This window comes from Rattus norvegicus, chromosome 8 (assembly GCF_021556685.1).
Source record: "Rattus norvegicus strain SHRSP/BbbUtx chromosome 8, alternate assembly SHRSP_T2T, whole genome shotgun sequence".
Lineage (NCBI taxonomy): Eukaryota > Metazoa > Chordata > Mammalia > Rodentia > Muridae > Rattus > Rattus norvegicus.
The window spans coordinates 88,275,246-88,294,413 of record NC_141541.1 but is presented as its reverse complement, the minus strand read 5'-3'; the positions used below and the strand labels follow the sequence as shown (position 1 = coordinate 88,294,413).

The window sequence follows — 19,168 nt, the reverse complement described above, 5'->3', positions numbered from 1 at the left end:
CCCCTCACAGTCTGTTTGAACGGTTGGAGATGTGGAATTCACATATCTTGTGGGAAGCTTCAACACTAGCACCAGTGGACCATTCAGCATCAGATTCATCTCAAGTTCCCTTAAAGAAATTGATGGGACTTTGGGGGAAGCACTTGAAATTTTAATGTAGAGAATTTTAAGTTACATTTTGAAGAGCCCAGTAAATAGCTTTTAACTGATCAGAAAGGCATTCAAGAGATATAGGCGGAGTTGGGGATTTAGCTCAGTGGTAGAGCGCTTGCCTAGCAAGCACAAGGCCCTGGGTTCGGTCCCCAGCTCCGAAAAAAAGAAAAACAAACAAACAAACAAACAAAAACAAAAACAAGAGATATAGGCAATTGCTTTCAATCCTACAATTGAAATCTTTATCATGAGACAGATTTTAAATAACTTGGGGAGTAGCTTTCGCTTTCATAGCATTTTCTTTGGAGAACTCTAGCTCTTTAGAAGACAAGGGTCACTTCTGAGATTGATGCTGGTGTGAAGGGCTGGTACTTAGTAGGGACTTTCTGTGCTTGTGGCAGCACCCACATTTGCCCTTGACCCAGGGTGACAACAAGTTAGGAAGTCCATTCCTTTCTGGGACAGGTTAGTGACCATGGATGGCATTTATGCTTCGTTCAATACTGTGGGAACATTTGTTTCAATAAGAGGCCAAGATGCTTCAGTAAGAATTTGGAGATGTTAGAATTGCCCAGTCCACGGACCTTACAGCTTTTCAGCATTTTATAGTTTAAACGTGAGGGTTGTCTGCTCTCTGTCAATCAGTCTAAACTCTAATTAGCATCCTCTCCAAAAGAGCTTGCACCGTACCTGCTGTCAGTAAACCTGGGTCAGCCTTAATATCTGTAATCACTGGCAAGGAGGTGTCCCTCAGTAGGAGCAATGGTTACCAAGGTAACTCAGAAGAGAGTGTGATGTGCTCCCGAGTGTTGCTTTTGTGCTTTTTCTGACATTTGGGAGAAACACACGAGTCAAAGAGCTAGCCAGATCCTCCAATGAGGAGCTTAGAGACTCAGGTGAGGTATTTACACTTCAGCATCTGTTGAGAATCTGAATTTGGGCAGTAGTATTCAATTTTTACTTTGTAATGAGGATACAAATGATACCTCAGCCTTTCCCATAAGAAAATAAAACTGAATATGGCCACTGAGAAAGTGACTTGCTGCCGAGGGCTCACTGTGCACATCCCAGTGTGTGCTTCAGATGGAGATGGTGGGGTCCTGAGGTTGGCCCCTAGCAACAGGCAATCAGGAAGCCTATACTGTCACCATTGCACCTGGAAGGGTGAGGAGTCGGGAAGACCAGTACATTTCCTCTCTGAAACTCCAACCCAGGTCCAACATTGTGTAATACCATCACTCTTGTCTCCTGGGATGAAGATGAGGAAAAAATTTAAGAATTCATCCCCATGCTTCTTCCATAGCCCTACTCATCTGACTATGGCTTAGTAAACTGCCCCTGAGGCTATGAGGCGGTGCACTGAGGGAGGAGGAGGGCATAAACAGTTTTACACGTAAGAGAGGCTGTAGGTCTGGGGATCTCAGCAACAAATAATAAATAAATAAATAAATAAATAAATAAATAAATAAATAATAAATAAAGTATCAGGAACTGAGAGAGGGAAGCAGGAGGAAGGTAAGGCAGAGGACCATGGTGAGGCAGGGTTCTGTAGATATGGTGGGAATTGGGACTGTGGTGGAAAATTTTGAAATGAAGAACCACAGAACGCCATGTACCTGTGTCTAATATGCATATATATATATGAAACGATCACTAGTCTCTTCTGACACCATGATGAGCCTGGACATAGTGACAATTGCAGGCTTGCAGTCAGAAGTGACACTAAGAGTTAAAACATGATGTCTGCAGGTGGCTTGAGAAAGCCCTCTTAAGGATATCAGATTAAATCCCCCTCACTCCAATTTAGGTATGTTCCTTCAAAAAATCAGGTGGCCAGCATGACTAGATTATTAAAAATCTGATAAGGAATGAGAGAGAGAGAAGAGAGAGAGAGAGGAGAGAAGAGAGAGGAGAGAGGAGAGAAGAGAGAGGAGAGGGGAGAGGGGAGAGGGGAGAGGGGAGAGGGGAGAGGGGAGAGGGGAGAGGGAAGAGGGGGGGAGAGAGAGAGGAGAGAGGACAGAGGAGAGAGAGAGAGAGAGAGAGAGAGAGAGAGAGAGAGAGAGAGAGAGAGAGAGAAAACTGGTAGCAGTTGGATCCGTTTAGATGGAAGACACACCACTCTACCCGTCCCAGCAGAGCTACTGGAAGAGTTTTGTTTCTTAAGTGCTCTCAGAAGTAATGTTGGTTTTGTATCAGATGGATTCCGAGTCTGGTTTTTGTTAAGCAGGCCTAGCTCCTACTGAAAGCAGACTGTAAGTTTATCCCTTTAAGTTTCTGAAAAGATTTGTTTTGGGAGATACGGAGTATTTCTAAAACTCCTGTAAAAGAAACCCAAGTTTCTGCTATTGTGAAGTCAGCAGACTAAGAAATACAGAGGCCGAATAATTATGAACAAAATAATAATTCTTTTATGGTTTGGTTTTTTTCAAAACCAAGCTGGCCCAGACCTCACAGCAATCCTCCTGTCTCAGCCTCCCAAATGCTAGAATTGCAGTGTCACGGAGCCACCGTGGCCTAGTACTTGGTCATTCTTTTTCTGTGGAAAATGGGACAAAAATCATTTCTGACAGAGGAATGCAGCAAGTATAAACAGCAAACTGACTCAGAAGTCCTCGGCTGGGTTTCAGAGATCTGTTGTTGCTAACTAGGTAGCAGGGTGACTCACTCCAGGCAGAGGTCATTTGACTCTGTACAGAGGGAAAGAGCACACAGGAGCCAAAGGGCAGCCCTACAGGGAGATGCACCCTGCTCGTTCCTTGCTGCTCATACTGACATAGCTTGGCCCTGTGATGAACAAGAGAACTTTAACTAACGCCAGCTGAGAGAATGGAAGACTTCCTTTTCTCTTTGCGTGTGGGGCAGCTGTCACAGATGGCCCCTTTCAGAGAGTGGCTTTAATAGGCAGAGGCAGTCTCCCTTTACCTCCCTCTGCACTTTTGAAGAAGTAAAAAACTAGAATCTGCCTTCTTTGAAAACTATTAGTTTGGCAGTTTGAACTAGTTTTGCTTGTAGCTATACAAATGAACTAGCATAGGAACTAATTACTCAGTGAAAGTATACTGTAAATTGAAATGAGGTGGGTTTTTGTTTGTTTCTTTCTTTTGATAAGCTGGTCTTCATATTGAAAGCTTAGCTACCAAATGCCAAATTGTACTCAGTCATTCTTATGATCCTTTCGCCCTTAATGATCTATTTAGCCTCATTTCATGTGTTTGTTTCCTTCCTAACCTATAATTTCATTCTTACAACAGGGTTTCACTGGAAAAGATGGTGCAATGGGACCGAGAGGCCCACCTGGGCCACCGGTAAGAGCTGAATGGGTCACACCGCCTTCCAGCTTCCTTTTCCTTTTCTCCCATGTTGAGTTTCCCCCCTCTGTGCTGTGGGAAATGTCGATAAGCTGTTTGCTTTTGTTTTATAAATCAGATTGTGCTAGAGAAGACAGATGCGTCAAAATACAGACACTTTATCATGTTCTGTCTCAGAAAAATCTCAGACTGACTTGGCCACTGTTTGGTTGGTCTCTTGATTTCCCTCTTTAGTGAGATGTTAGGCTCAGTCCCTCAGTGGTCACCGCCTGAATCTGAGCTCTGTGACATTTAGATGTTAAGGATAGCACTGGAAACCATGGCAGACCTGTAATTACTTTTGCATATCTACCGACTTCCATTTCCCTGTGGATGTGGGTAAATGAGAACTCCAAGGCATGGGCATGTTTAAGAGCAACTACAAGGCATTCTGAGGAGGTGGGTTTTATCGACATCTTAAACAAAGGGTCCTCTGAGGCTTCATGGAGAAGAAGCTGAGGATAGAGATTCTGAAACTTGTTCAAGAAGAACTATCTGTAGGTAATATGACAATGAGATAGAGTCCCTGGCTGTGTCCCCTGTCTGTATGGCAGGATTCTAAGATTCCAGAACATATGTCTATTTGATTTTATTATTTATGTTTAATACATGCGTTTTCATGTGATATAGTTTAAATAAATATTAAACCTATGTGCTTACTACAAGGCTCAATTTCGCATACATTTAGAGAAGTGTTTTTATAAAAATCTATGATTCTATTTAACGAAAGTGGTAGGCTTTAGAACACGATGTATTGGATATTATCTTATAAATAGCCTAGTAGATATATAGCAGAAATCCTCGCAATTTGACTTAAAAGCAACAGGGAAAAATTCTTGTGGTTTTGGTGGATGAAGAGTGCTGATAGGAGGGAGAGCCTTGGAGCCTGGGGAATGTCCCCAAGGAGGAAGGATTCCTAGACTCTGCTACAGTCTCCAGAAGAGTGGCTAGAGCAGGATAAACCCAGCCACCTTCTTAATTCCCCTCTAGCCCAAGTTTCCACCCCTGTCTTTTGGAACTTCTATTTTTTTTGTTTCATAAATAAACTAAAAATTTAGGGGTTTCATTCTGTAAATATGACTAGTAAAATGTGCTGAGATTGTAGTCTATAAGTTGTGAAACTGGTCATACGTACGCATGTATTTTTTCCTATTGATCTCAAGTTACATTTCAGGCAGAAATTCCAAGATCTCTCCCCTCATGTTACCTTAAAACGTGGCTTTCCTCTTCCTTACTGTGTAATGATATTCTGCTTCTTTTAAAAGGTTTTAAGCCTGTCTGCAGTTCTTCAGTTACTGTGGCCAGGATTTTTTCCTTGTCATAACATTCCCTTTCTTGGTCTGTGGTTGTAGGGAACCCCAGGCTCTCCAGGAGTCACAGGGCCAAGTGGGAAACCGGGAAAACCTGGAGATCATGGCCGACCTGTAAGTAGTTTTGCATGTCTACTGACGTTCATTCTCCTGTGGACGTGGGTAAATGAGAACTCCAAGGCATGGGCATGTTTAGGTTATCTCAGCCATAAATATGTAGGAGCATCTGCTGAAACAATGATGAACCCATGGATTTGACTCCGGAATGGTTCTAAAGGCTTTTCCTCCCCCTGCTGGGTTGCTATAATATCCTGGGATGAAAACTGTGGTCCTTGGTTTCTTTAAAAGGAGGAAGGGATTGTGAGCCAAGGCACATTTTTCTGCACTGTATAAACACTCTGAGCTTCAGAGCTGGGTCAGCAAAATCATTCTTCTTTTTATTTATAAGTGGTATGCTGACATAAAAGACATAAAAATACAAGATTAGGGTGCAGGGCGCCTTCATCCTCATTGATGAATGTTAACCCTTTGATATCACTACCCACAGGCACCATTCTTTTTCCTCGATCCACAATTGAGGATTCTGGAGCACCAGACCAGTCTTTAAAGTGTTTATTGGGGCCCAGGGAGATGGCTAAGAGGGTAAAAATGCTAGCCATGCAAGCACGAGGATCTCAGTTTGAATTTCCAGGACACTTACAAGTCCTGGACATGTATGCATGAGTGTCTACCATCTCAGTGTTCCTTCAGAGAATCACTGGGAGGATCCCTGGAAGCTCTTAGGCAAGGGATCTGGCATCCACAGTGGACAAATAGCAAGGAGACCATGCCTCAAATAACATGAAAGTTGAGGATGAACACTCAGACTTCCACATGTGTGCTGTGCACACCCCTCATACTTTACTTTGTATTAGATGAGGCTAATTTAGGTAAACTGAGGCCGAAACATTCTATTGCTCTATTTGAGATGTGATTGCTGGTGGCTGGTGGTGAAAATGCTTCTACAAGATCACCGACACGATGACAGGGAAGTTATTTCTGTGAATTCTTAACAAAACTGTTACTTAAACAAGACTGCATAATGACAATACCAGGTGGTGTGCCAACATGTATTAGGGGGATCTCCCAAGGCCTCACCCCTAAATGAAGAACTATAGGCAGTCAATGGTTATAGGCAGTCAAGTGGTCACTCCTAAGCATGTGCACATATGAGAAACATTAAATGAACTCATGTGTATGTATATGTGTTTTCATGTGTGTATGTGTGTGTATGTGTTTTCATGAGTGTGTGTATGTGTGTGTTTTTGTGTATGTATATGAGTGTGTGTGTTTTCATGAGTGTGTGTGTGTGTGTGTGTGTGTGTGTGTGAGACTATAATAATTGAGGAGTAGTGGTATACATGAGAAGAGTTGAGGGGTGTGGTGGAAGGGTGGTTATGACATAAATACAGTATCCATATATCAATTTTTCTAAAATCTTAAACAATTCAGAATAGAAACAAATTGAAAAATTAAGTCAGAAAAGAGCAAGAAATAAAAAATAAAAGCTGTAATTTCATAAAGTTCCATATTCAATATTAGTAGTCCTACAAAAATATAGTTCTTTCGAATATAGGCTTCCAAATGGTCTTTGGAAGGCCCTATTTGATGGGAGATTAGAGTATTTTTACAGTAAAGGCAAATGTTAGTGGTGTGGTTTTAAGTGTGATGTACCACGTTGTTGGTTTTTTGTAGTGAGGAAGCCAAGAACAAGTTTTTCTTACAATAATTGTAATTCACTATACACCGTTCATGTCTCAGGGCAAACAAGTGAGATAATCTATTTTTTTTTCTTTAAAACTCCCATTCTGGCATCCGTATCAAGAATAGGCTATCAAGAGCAAAAGCAGGAAGTAAGGAGGTCAGTTAAGAGGATACCGGAATCGTTATACTAAACAGTGACTAGAAATAAGTGGTTTCCATGGAAATGCTAAAGTTGGTTTGGCTGGAATAGGTTCCCAGTATCAGATTTGTTAATGACTTGGGTGTTCCTTCTGTGATGGCAGTTGGCAATTTGAAAAGATACTTACCAAAAGATAGGAAGTTCAGGCCCTCTAAGGATCTTTCCTGGACTGAAATGGGCTTCTGACTGAGTATGATAAAGAGTATGTGGTTGTTTGGATGTGAGACCAATTAAGAGAGAAAAACCTCTGTTTCCTTTTCTAAGCAATGTACAAAGACTAATTGGAGGAAGAATACACATTTATCTAGGGAGCCGACAGAAAGTCCTTTACTGGTTCTTCCAGGAAGTGAATGGATGTTAAGCTTTTGTGTATTCCACAATAAGCAACTGAGCTAAGTAACCATGGTAACTTAAAGTGTGGTAAAGTGCAGTTGGAGTTCAAGTGCACATGTTTCAATTGTAAATCTATATGGTGAATGGTATATAGCCCTTGTAATCGTTGTTCTATAACTCACGCTGGAGCAAGGCTTTGGAAGGCCCTATTGGATGAGAGATTAGATTATTTTTACAGTAAAGGAAAATGTTAGTGGTGTGACTTTAGGTGTGATGTAGCAGGTTACTGGTTTATCAGACAACAGTCTCTGCCCTCAGTATCATCATTGCTGTCCTTGCAACATTTTGGACCAGTGGTTCTTAGCCTATGGGTCCTGACCCCCAGTGGTTCTTAGCCTATGGGTCCTGACCCCCAGTGGTTCTTAGCCTATGGGTCCTGACCCCCAGTGGTTCTTAGCCTATGGGTCCTGACCCCCAGTGGTTCTTAGCCTATGGGTCCTGACCCCCAGTGGTTCTTAGCCTATGGGTCCTGACCCCCAGTGGTTCTTAGCCTATGGGTCCTGACCCCCAGTGGTTCTTAGCCTATGGGTCCTGACCCCCTTGCACATCAAATGACAAAGAAGGGGTTGAAGATCAGATATACTGCAGGCCATATATTTACATTATGGTTAATAACACTATCAAAATTATAATTATGAAGGAGCAACAAAATACTTTTATGGTTGGGAGGGTCAGTAAAACACGAGATACTGTATTAAAAGGTCGCAGCGTTAGGAAGGTTAAGAACAACTGTTTTAGATCATCTCTTCCTGTTTCTAAAATATAAATTATCTGTGTTTCAGGGTCAATCTGGGTTAAAAGGAGAAAAAGGTGATAGGGTATGTATTTCTTAAAAGTTGACTTCATTTTCTTTCAAGTTTAAGTTATAGAAATAATATTTTAATGATTTTTTTTAAATTTAATTAACCAGGGAGACATTGCTTCCCAGAACATGATGCGAGCTGTTGCAAGACAAGTGTGTGAACAACTGATCAGTGGTAATTGACTGTTCACCATTTGAACGACTGTTAAAGCAATGGCGGGGAAGACACAGGACTTGAGTCACAGAGTTGATTGGAAATGTTTCAAACTAACACAGTTCATGCTTGAAGACGGGGCACAGGCTAGTCTTGAACTCCGGGGTTACCCTCCAAAGTTTCATCAGTGCTTCTCACAGCATGGTCGTGAGGATCGCAGCCCGGTCCTGAGGAACATGGTCCATAAATTATCTTAGTTTGTTTGTAAGAAAAGAGAGGTCCATGATCATGGTCTAAAGCCACTGTGCTTGGAAACAAAGTCTCTCAAGTAAAAAATTTTTCAATGTACACTTAACAGAAGTTCCCGGTTGTACTAATAAAACCTGGGCATTGTTGCATTAGGTACCTAGAAAAATGGCACACTGCCTGCCATGATTTCAAAGGCATTCTCTTTTGAGTGACATTATCCGACACACTGAAAGGCAATGTGTTTCGAAGAGGTACTTCACTTTGATAACTCTTATTTGTAATAAAGCTTATGGCTTGAGGTCAGCTTTAGTATGACTGTCGATCAAGGGTCACTTTGAACTGGGTGGCTGATGTGTCTTATTTTTAATGTCTCTATTAATTAGAACATGAGGGCTAGGAGCTAAGAGGAAACAGATCCCCTATATGCCCTCTCCCTTCCTGGCTTTCTTTCTAACAAGTCTTGCTATTCATAGGCCAGATGAGCAGATTCAACCAGATGCTGAATCAGATTCCAAACGATTACCACTCAAATCGAAACCAGCCTGGCCCACCAGGACCTCCAGGGCCCCCTGGCAGTGCTGGAGCCAGAGGAGAACCAGGGCCGGGGGGACGACCAGGATTCCCTGGCACGCCTGGGATGCAAGGACCTCAGGGCGAACGAGGTCAGCCTTTCTGACTTTATGCAGTGATAAAAGAAGGGCTTGTGTGTGGGAGGACTGGGGCAGGTTGAAAGCATTTGTCAGTCAGAATTTGACACGGCACTTGGGTGTTGTGTGGACAGTCTAGAAGAGCTGTCTGGCAGCCACTTTTCCTGTTCAGGAACAAGAAGTGCACAGACGTCTATAATCCCAGTAGTGGGGGTGTGAGAAAATGGATGCTGTTTCAGCAGATCTCAGAAGAGATACTTCTAGCCATTGATTTTTCTTGTGGCTCTGGTGGGAAGTAGTGTCTTGGCAAAAGGAATCCAGCACCAATCTTACTAAGTGCTGTGGCTGTGGCAAGAGCTGAGCGGCAACCGAGGGCATTAGGTCCAAATTCTTTCTATTCCTTTATTCAGGACCTGGCACTGGCTCTTGGATATTTGTTTCACTTTAATTTCATGGTAGATAAATGAAATTGAAAGGGGGAAAAAAAAGAAAAAATGGGATTTTTTTCTACTTCCAGATGTTTCAGGATGCTTGCTTTAAGAGTTATATAACCCTACTACCTAATGGTATGACCGCTGTGCCTACACAGCTCCTAAAGTCTACCTGAAGGCCCTTCTCTGAGATCTCTGGTTTTAATTACTATTTGACAATATATTAGGCATATTTGTATCCTTCAAATAATTTCCCTCTGACTTCCAGCCAGATTTGTTTCTTGGCCATGAATCTGGAATTACACAAATGTCTAGAAAGAATTTGGCTTAAGGAGTGAACTTCTGGGAAAAATTAGATTCTGTATTCACTAAGGAAATGAGTTACTTGAATTATTATTTAAGATGTAAAAACATGTTTCCAGATAAAAATTTTCCCATGCTTTTATTTTCCTTTCCTTTTTAATTATATTTATGTGTTTAATTTTTGGCTTCTCGTAGGTTTGCCTGGAGAGAAAGGTGAAAGGGGTATTGGGTCGCAAGGACCCCGAGGACCTCCAGGGCCCCCAGGTAGGTTTGTTAAGACATCAGACTGGAAAAGCATGTAAAAAGGCAACTTCATGGTATCAGTTTTGCACCAACATAGTAGGTCTTTTAGCAAAAAGTTCAGTTTGGATGTAGCCTTTGTTAAAGTGCCTCTCTACCAGGTGTTTGCTCAGGGCTGTAATATAAGAAGAGGTGACCTTGGTGACATAAAGAAGGATTACATTTTTTTGGGGGGCGGGGAGGATTCTCTTTGTGGCATTTTGTTTCCTTGTTTTGCTTTGCTCTCTAAATGCTATTGTGTTTTTCTTTCCAGTGTTCTTCAATATGGGGTTATTAGAGTGAGAAAAATTTAAAGACTTGACGCAGATTTTCATTTACAGTATTTCTCCAAGTTGCAAGGAAACAATAGCTGTCTGAGTTGTTTTATGCATTGTTTGACTCGGTTCAAAGTGATTCTTCTCTTTTTTATATAAAGAGATAAAAATCCTTTTATCTATCTATCTATCTATCTATCTATCTATCTATCTATCTATGTGTCTATCTATCCATCCATCCATCCATCCATCCATCCATCCATCCATCCATCCATCCATCCATCTGCCTGCCCACCCACCTAACTATGTATCTATGTATGTATCTATGTATCTATCTATCTATCCATCCATCTGCCTGCCCACCCACCGATCTATCTATGTATCTATATATCTATGTATCTATCTATGTATCTATGTATCTATCTATGTATCTATGTATCTATGTATCTATGTATCTATCTATGTATCTATGTATCTATCTATCTATCATCTATCTCCCTATCAATCATCTATCTGTCTATCTATCTATCTATCTATCTATCTATCTATCTATCTATATATCTATATATCTATGTATCCATCCATCTATCTATCTATCTATCTATCTATCTATCTATCTATCTATCTATCCATCCATCTGCCCGCCCACCCAGCCATCTATCTATGTATCTATGTATCTATCTATCCATCAGCCCGCCCACCCACCCATCTATCTATGTATCTATCTATCTATCCATCAGCCCGCCCACCCACCCATCTATCTATGTATCTATATATCTATGTATCTATGTATCTATCTATGTATCTATCTATGTATCTATGTATCTATCTATGTATCTATCTATCTATCTATCTATCTATCTATCTATCTATCATCCATCTCCCTATCAATCATCTGTCTGTCTGTCTATCTATCTATCTATCTATCTATCTATCTATCTATCTATCATCCATCTCCCTATCAATCATCTATCTATCTATCTATCTATCTATCTATCTATCTATCTATCCATCCATCCATCTGCCCACCCACCCAGCCATCTATTTATGTATCTATCTATGTATCTATCTACCTATCAATCATCTATTATCTGTCTGTCTGTCTATCTGTCTATCTATCTATCTACCTATCACTCATCTGTCTGTCTATCTATCTATCTATCTATCTATCTATCTATCTATCTATCTATATCTCTATCATCTGTGTGTTCGTGTGTGTGTGTGTGTGTGTGTGTGTGTGTGTGTGTGTGGTACATGTGTCCATGGAGTGCATGTGGAGGTCAGAGGACAACTTGTGGGAGTTGGTTCTCTTTTTCTACCATGTGGGTCCTGGGAATTTAGCTCTGATTCTCAGCCTTGGAAGCAAACAAGCACCTTTACTTACCAAGCCACCTTGCTGGTCACATTTTTCTTCTTTTTCTGAAGTTTCTGTATCTTTGCACTCAAGGACAGTCCTGTGGTTAAATCTTTACATTTATGTCAATCATATGAAGTGCCACTTTATCCAGAAAAAAATGTTACTTTCCACATATACCAGAGACCAGAAACTTACCTGGCTGCCTGATCCAGGCATCCTTGTCCCCGTGTGAGTAGGAGCAAACGAGAGAATTTACAGATAATTTTAGCTTGGCTTAATTCCTGCTAAATCAGTTTTCTTTAAGTGAAATTGGAACAGTAGTGAATTGCTGCCATTGATTTAACCACGAGACAGTTCTTTGGTCCACATTGGGAATTTCCTAAGGAATTATTTTCTTCTTATGCACTGGTGAATAGTAGTCTAGTCTCAAGGTAGGGGAGATGTCTGTTGGGCATTGGAGTCTGCCTCAGGTGTTTTTGACAAAAGGGGAAATATTTATTATTATTATTATTATTATTATTATTATTATTATTATTATTACTATTATTATTACTTCACACTAGGTCCACAAGGTGAATCCAGAACAGGTCCACCAGGGTCTACAGGTTCAAGAGGCCCTCCTGGTCCCCCTGGTCGTCCAGGAAACTCAGGTATCCGAGGACCCCCAGGTCCTCCTGGATATTGTGATTCATCCCAGTGTGCCAGCATTCCATACAACGGGCAAGGCTATCCAGGTATGTTGATGCCATTGTAAGGACCCCGGTTCCCCAGAAACAAAGAGCCCTAGGATTGAAGGAATGTGGAGCCAGGGATCTCGTGGAGATGCTAACATTTTCAGTTCTATATATTGAGTATGCAACAGTATCTGTCTTCTCAAGCACAAAACACTTTCCACCATTAGGATTTGAGTCACCATTTTCCCCTCCTCTACTTCTGGATTTACCAAACCACACCACTAACCTCTCTACAGCTCTCTTAGGAGTTAAACGAATGCTACCCATTCATGAGGTTTTCTTGTTTTTTTTTTCTTTCCTTTCTTTTTTATTTATTTATTTTTTACCCAAAGGAACAGAGAGACCAAAAAAAAAATGAAATAGTGTTATAGAATGCTGAAAAATATACATGAAAATTATTTCTGCAGTCCCATTTACATGTGAGAGCAAACAAAGTGCAGACCTGTGGAATAACTCACTGCCTTGCACCATGGATAGAACTGATGCCCATCGAATCCAGAGCCTAATATTTTTGGGGGGTTGTTAATGAAATTCTAGTGCTGCTCTGTTGGAGACTGCAGAAGCATCTTGTGCCTCACCTTGGGGGGATGTAAGGTTTGGGGAGGGGGGGTGAAGGTCTGGATAGAAAGACTCTCAAGTTGTGATCGCTGGTTACTTTTTCATTAGAGCGCCCTCATGCATCTTGCAAGTTTAAAAAATGATACTGCTGTTTGATATGGTTTGCTATTAGCAAGTAGTGCATGAGTAGTTGGATATATTAATATCTATATATCTATATATTTATGTGCATAACTATATGTGATCAAAAGTAATAATGAATCCAAATGCACACTTTCCTGTAATCCATTCATAAGATTATAATTTAATTCTTTGTAAAGCAAATTTAAATTATCCCTGCCTTAGGGCATATGTGAACTGAAAATATATGGATATATAAATATACGTACTTTAACATTTACATAGATGGATGTGTATATGTATATATTTTTGCGTAGTAATTCAACTTTTAAAAACTATCATCTTTGACCTGTTTCAGGTTCCGGCTAACAAACTTTCTAAGTCTCCAGTGCTGCTTACAGTTTGAATACATGAGAATCCTGTTTCTGAGATGTTTGCGCACGTGCTTATTAGAAAATGAGTCTGTATGGAAATCTCACGGCAGATATGGTTAACGAACTGGGTCGGCATCACACAGGAGGGTGGAGACTCCATACTAACTTGAATGACGCAACGGGCAGTGGTGTCCGCCTGATGCTTTTCAGCAGTAATGTAGAAAACCATCTTTTAAAAAGTCCGAATGCAGCTGGGAGGAGCCCTGGCTGTGAAGGAGGTGCCCTAATAAGCTACTAACCAGCAGAGACACGCCATGTTAAGACAGACGATTAACCGGGTTGAAGAGAAAGACCCCGTGTAAATAATCAACTAATTGTGGCTTGTACATGATCTGTATGTGATCCCGTGTACTAAAATTTCGTTAACCACTCAACAACCCGCTTCTGCGCTAAAGCCTGCTGGCCGCTTGCTCTCTGCAGTAATAACGAACAGATCTGATCCTTTCTTGCTTGTTAGCAGTGTGTCTGAGTTCAGGGCATGTGACTTCTCAGCATTCTGGGTGTGTACTTTTATTTGGGTTTCTTACCTGCAATCTTTCAAACCAAAGTTTAAAAATCACCGTTCCTTCCGGTTTGGCTGTAGTCACAGGTGTTCCTCACCCACTCACTGGCTGTAACTCTGCTGGAGACATAGCCATAGGGGACACGGTGGACTGTAGAAAACCTGGTGACAGCTCCTTTCACCCCGAGATCAATCTCTAGGCCCAAATACTCTTCATGTCCTCAGCTCTCGAAGTCATTTGTTAACCCTGATGAGTTTGAAGTCATGAACAGTTATCTGGGGATTTGCCAAAAAAAGCCTACCTAGGTACTGTGTTTACAATTCTTTGGCCCAATTTCTGATCCTTCCCAGGTTTTGTGCAATGATTGTGTTTACTGCTGGATATTTGCGACACCCCCACCCCCACCCCCACCCTACCCCCACCGCTGGCGCTCCTTATTCGATCACCAAATTCACCCTGCACATGTGCACATGGAAATAATCGGATCGCTGTAATGCAATACATCTATTTGTGGTTGTGAGATTAAGACTGGAGTATCGTCACCTCCAGTGATGACTTAACTTTTGCTGTGCGTGTGTACCTTCCAAGTCATGCTATAACTGTAATGTTGAATCGGACAGAGCCTTATGTGCCCGAGGGCGGGGCCTACCTGCCTGACCGCGAGCCCTTCATCGTACCTGTGGAGCCTGAGAGGACGGCAGAATACGAGGATGACTACGGGGCAGATGAGCCTGAGCAGCAGCACCCTGACCACAGGCGTTGGCGGCGAGCCCTACGCCCAGGCCCTGGGCAATGAACCTGAGACCACGGGTTCACCGAGGTGGGAGGTGTTGGGATTCTCATTCACAGGTCAGACAGAGCAGCAGTGACGTTTTCTCAGCGTCGCTTCATCCACAAGTGCTCCTATCTGACTGTAGAGAATCTTGTTTCTGGAGGCAGCCTAGCTCGCAACAGTCTGTAGACATCTTTGCCTTTGCAGTACAAATGGTCACAACACAAGCTTTTCACAGAAGCTGCATGGAGAGAACACACCCAGGGTGCGCTGGGGCAGCCGAGCTTCTTGGTTGCCCTGCAAGCCCTGGAAACCAGAGCAGCTGTCTCTTCAGAAAGGGCCTTTATCTTAGAACTAATCTGCAGTTCAATTGCACCCCATTTCCAGTCATTCCGCTCCTAAAATCAAAAAGAAGGGGGAACAGCAGCTCACTGTAGCCGGTCACCTATCTTTTCTTCCTCCTCTTATGCTTTAGGGCATAGTCTTTTTAACAACCACAGACCTTAAGCCTCGTAGCCGAAGTTATTGTATCAACTGGATACTGTTCCATATTGCTTTCGACGTCTTTGTTGACACACTAACATTTATGCCAAATTGCAGATTATTCTGCCGAGATGGAATTGCATGTTTGTGTTGTATATTTAGAATGAACTTTTTTTTTTTTGCAGAACATGTTTCTTAGTTATCAAAGCAGTTGGAAATGTTTGCAAGACTATGAACATAGAGTCGCTGCTTTTATATTTTAACTGCAGATTGTGAATTTCACTGCCTTATATTATTTATTTCTGAAACAAAAGAGGCATTTTTCAATAAAACTACTGAAAATTTGACCTGGCGTATTCTTTTTCTTCGGGGCCTTTTGGACTTCGTGAGTGGTTGTTACAACGAACAATTTCATATCCTTGGATACAATTACAAATCTCATTAAAACTATTAAATTATGCTAAAAACTTTAGATTTTAATGCTATGGTGAAGTCATTGAAGAGAGTGGTGTGAGCCTTAAAAAAAAAATCCAGCAGATTCCAAAGGTTTTATTAGGAATGTAGAGGATGTGTGGGCTGGTGGAAAAATAATGAGGTATCCTAGGAGACCCCCAAACAACCAAGTAATCTACAGCCTACACAATTTCGTATGCATTTAATTACTTTCCTATACTTTTCCCAATAGCAAATTTAATTGTAGAGAGGAAAATTCCTTAATGGAAAATATTAATTTAGGGAAACCCTTCTTTTCCACTTACAAATGCAGCGAAACATCCTAAATATCATGGAAATGTCTGTTTGAAAAAAATCAACGGAAGAGGAAGGGGCAGTGGAACAAAGTTTGTCGTGGGGCAAAACGTGAATCAAATTCTCCTTGGAGTTTGGGATTGAAAGGCATAGGTGACCTATTAATGGTGATTAGTTAAAGACTTTCAAGTAGATTGCTAACTCTAGCATTTTTCTTTCACTCTCTACATTCCTTGAACATTTAAATCCAGAGGAGAACACTGAGGTTATACTAGGACACACCCTCTGCCCCCTTCACTACACCGTAAGCAGAACTCACCTTTGCGTATCAGAAGAGGACATATGCTCCATCTTTCTTTGTAGGCAGATACTTCCCAGCCCCTCCCTCTAATCCCTGAATGCTCACTCCCTGGGCAGGGGATTTCGAATCCCAAAAATTCTCCAATATAGCTTTGGATTCATTTGTGGTTTGGATGTTCCTTGAAAAGCCCTTGTATTAGGAATCTGAAGATGGGTCCCTGTGTCATGGACTCAGTGGAGTCACAACCACATGAATTTGAAGCACAAAGTAATGTCTGACTAGATGTGGTTTGGCTCCTGGTGTTTGTAATTCATTGGTTCACCGAGACCTCCTACTTTGCCCTGGGGGAAAGGACCGAGGGCCAGGCCATTTCTGAACAGAGATATAGTAAGGATTTAGAATACATGTATTTTTTTTAATTGAAAATAAATTTTCATACAACTCTAACATATGTGGTTTTAATTTTCATAATATATGTCATTACTAATTATGTTTAGTAAATTATTTCTTATAATTTTCTATTAACTGTGCATATACTCGGTAAAGCTTTTGAGGGAAGAGATGAGGTAGTCTGGATGTGAACACTGACAGAATCACAGAAGAGTCAGATATGTAAGTGCTGGTGTATTTATTTACACTTTCTTAGAAGACAATACAGTACAACTCAAAGGATAGTCCCAGTATTCTTTCAATATAGTCTACTGTAGTCTAGTTCATATTTGAAGGTGAGGCCCCGATTTCAGGAAGACAGCCTGGGTGACTGTGGCTGCAGGGTGTCACTTCTGATGAGGTCTACAGCAGGAAAACAGCACTTATACAAGCCTCAGTTCCTGAATATCTCACATAGAATATTTTGTATAATAGAATTAACAATCTATAAATGTAATGGAAGGCTGTACATATATTTTCTTACATATGTGGGCATGCAAGCATGCATATGATCTATAAAGAATCATGCTATATACTTGCGTGTTATTTTCTATACAAATAAAGTCAGTGTAATTTCTATAAACACTTTCTAGTCACTGGACTGGATTAGGAACTTATGATATTTTTTAAATATTAGTCTTTGTTTTCATCATAATTTCTTCATCAATGAAAAGGGTTTGAATTCAATGGTCATACAGTTATAGACGTACTTCATAAAAACCAGCCACTTTTGCAAAGAATTATTATGGCTACTGCTATTTTCAAGGACAAAGCAATATTGGCTTCAAGGTTACTTAGGATTTAATGTGGATCTCTGCCCAAGCAAATACTCATCACCTTTGCCTTCTGAGATCAGAGTGCTCAAGGCTATTGGGAACATAATTACTGGACTTTCCTTTTTGCTGTTTTTTTTTCTTTCTTTCTTTCTTTTTTCCGGAGCTGGGGACCGAACCCAGGGCCTTGCGCTTGCTAGGCAAGCGCTCTACCACTGAGCTAAATCCCCAACCCCTGTTTTTGTTTTTTTAAAGAAGGATCTGTACTCCCTATCTCCAACCCTAATTAGTAGCTCAGTTCCATGCCAATGTTCAAGAGTAGCTGTCTATCACTAATCAGATGCCTTTTTTAAAAAAACTTTTATTATAGCTTTATTTTGTTTTTACTACTTTCTTTTCCATTTTCCCCAATAATGTATTTATTTATTCACTTTGCATCCTGAGTGCAGTTCCCCCTCATGTTCTTCCCTCACAGGGACCCCCCTCTCCTCCCCCTCTCCTTCTCTGAGAAGGGAGAGTCCCCCTTGGGTACTATCCCACCCATGGCTTTTCACACCACTGCAGTATATCCTCTCCCACTGAGGCCATACAAGACAGCTCAGTTAGGGGGACAGAGTCAGGATAAGCACCCACTCCAGTTGTTGAGGGACCTGCAACAGGGAGAGAGGGCTAGAAGAGTGAACAGAAACGGGGACGGGGGATCTTTAGGATGCTGGGCTGGGGAATCTCTAGGGAGTTTATGAGGGTGACTCTAGCTGAGTCTTGTAACAGTTGGGGGGATATGAAGCTAAAAGTGACTAACTCCTGCAGCCAGGCAGGACTGCCAGTGCAGGGAAAAGGACACAAATACATCCACAAAACCTTTGACCCCAAATGTGTCCTGCCTACAAGAAGTGCAGGGACAAAGATAGAATGGAGACTGGGAGAATGGCCAATCAATGACTGGCCCAACTCGAGACCCATCTCATGGGCAAGAACCAATTCCCGACACTGCTAATGATAGTTATGCTTGCAGACAGGAACCTAGTATAACTGTCCTCTGAGAGGCTGCTCCCAGCAGCCAATGGAAACAGATACAAACATTAGATGAAGCTCAGGAAGTCTTGTCAAAGAGTTGGGGGCAGGAAAGGATTGAGAAACTCAGAGAGGAAAGGGACCCTATAAGAAGACCAACAGAATCAACTAATCTGGACCCTTGGAAGTTCCCAGAGACTAAACCACTAACCAAAGAGAATACAAAGGCTGGACCTCAGCTACCCCTGCACATATGTAGTGGTCACCATTTTTGAAAACAGAAATACACAAAGTTGGATAGGTAGGGAGAGGATCTGAGATCTGATGGGAATTGAAGAAATATTATGATCGAAATACATTGTGTGACATTATCAAAAATTAAAAAAGCATAAAAGTTTCCCAGGCACTTGCAATTTAACACGTGTATTAGGATTAGGATTAGTTGCAGCAGAAAGATACAAAGTAAGTGGTTTTAAGGAGAAATTTCTTGAAGCCCAGACACCCAATCTCAGGTATTTGGGAGGCTGATGTAGAATGACTACAAGTTCAAGACCAGTTCAGGAAACTCAGTGAGTTCCCGTTTTAAGACAAAACAAAACAATCAAATAAAATTGCTGGGTCTCTAATTCAATAGTAAAATTGTTGCTGAGTGTGCTGA

At 41.3% G+C, this 19,168-nt stretch overlaps 1 protein-coding gene across 4 annotated transcripts in view; it reads left to right on the top strand.

Moving 5' to 3' along the window:
• Col12a1 (collagen type XII alpha 1 chain) overlaps nt 1-15,593 on the top strand; it is a 117,783-nt gene extending 102,190 nt beyond the window's left edge. For 2 of the 4 annotated variants that reach the window (NM_013142.1, XM_087560604.1), the window contains 8 exon segments: nt 3,405-3,458; nt 4,853-4,924; nt 7,928-7,963; nt 8,056-8,122; nt 8,824-9,012; nt 9,927-9,995; nt 12,206-12,376; nt 13,413-15,593. In NM_013142.1, the coding sequence (NP_037274.1) occupies nt 3,405-3,458; nt 4,853-4,924; nt 7,928-7,963; nt 8,056-8,122; nt 8,824-9,012; nt 9,927-9,995; nt 12,206-12,376; nt 13,413-13,423 (669 nt within the window). In that variant the 3' untranslated portion in view covers nt 13,424-15,593. 4 annotated transcript variants of the gene reach the window in all.
• The last annotated feature ends 3,575 nt before the right edge of the window (nt 15,594-19,168 follow it).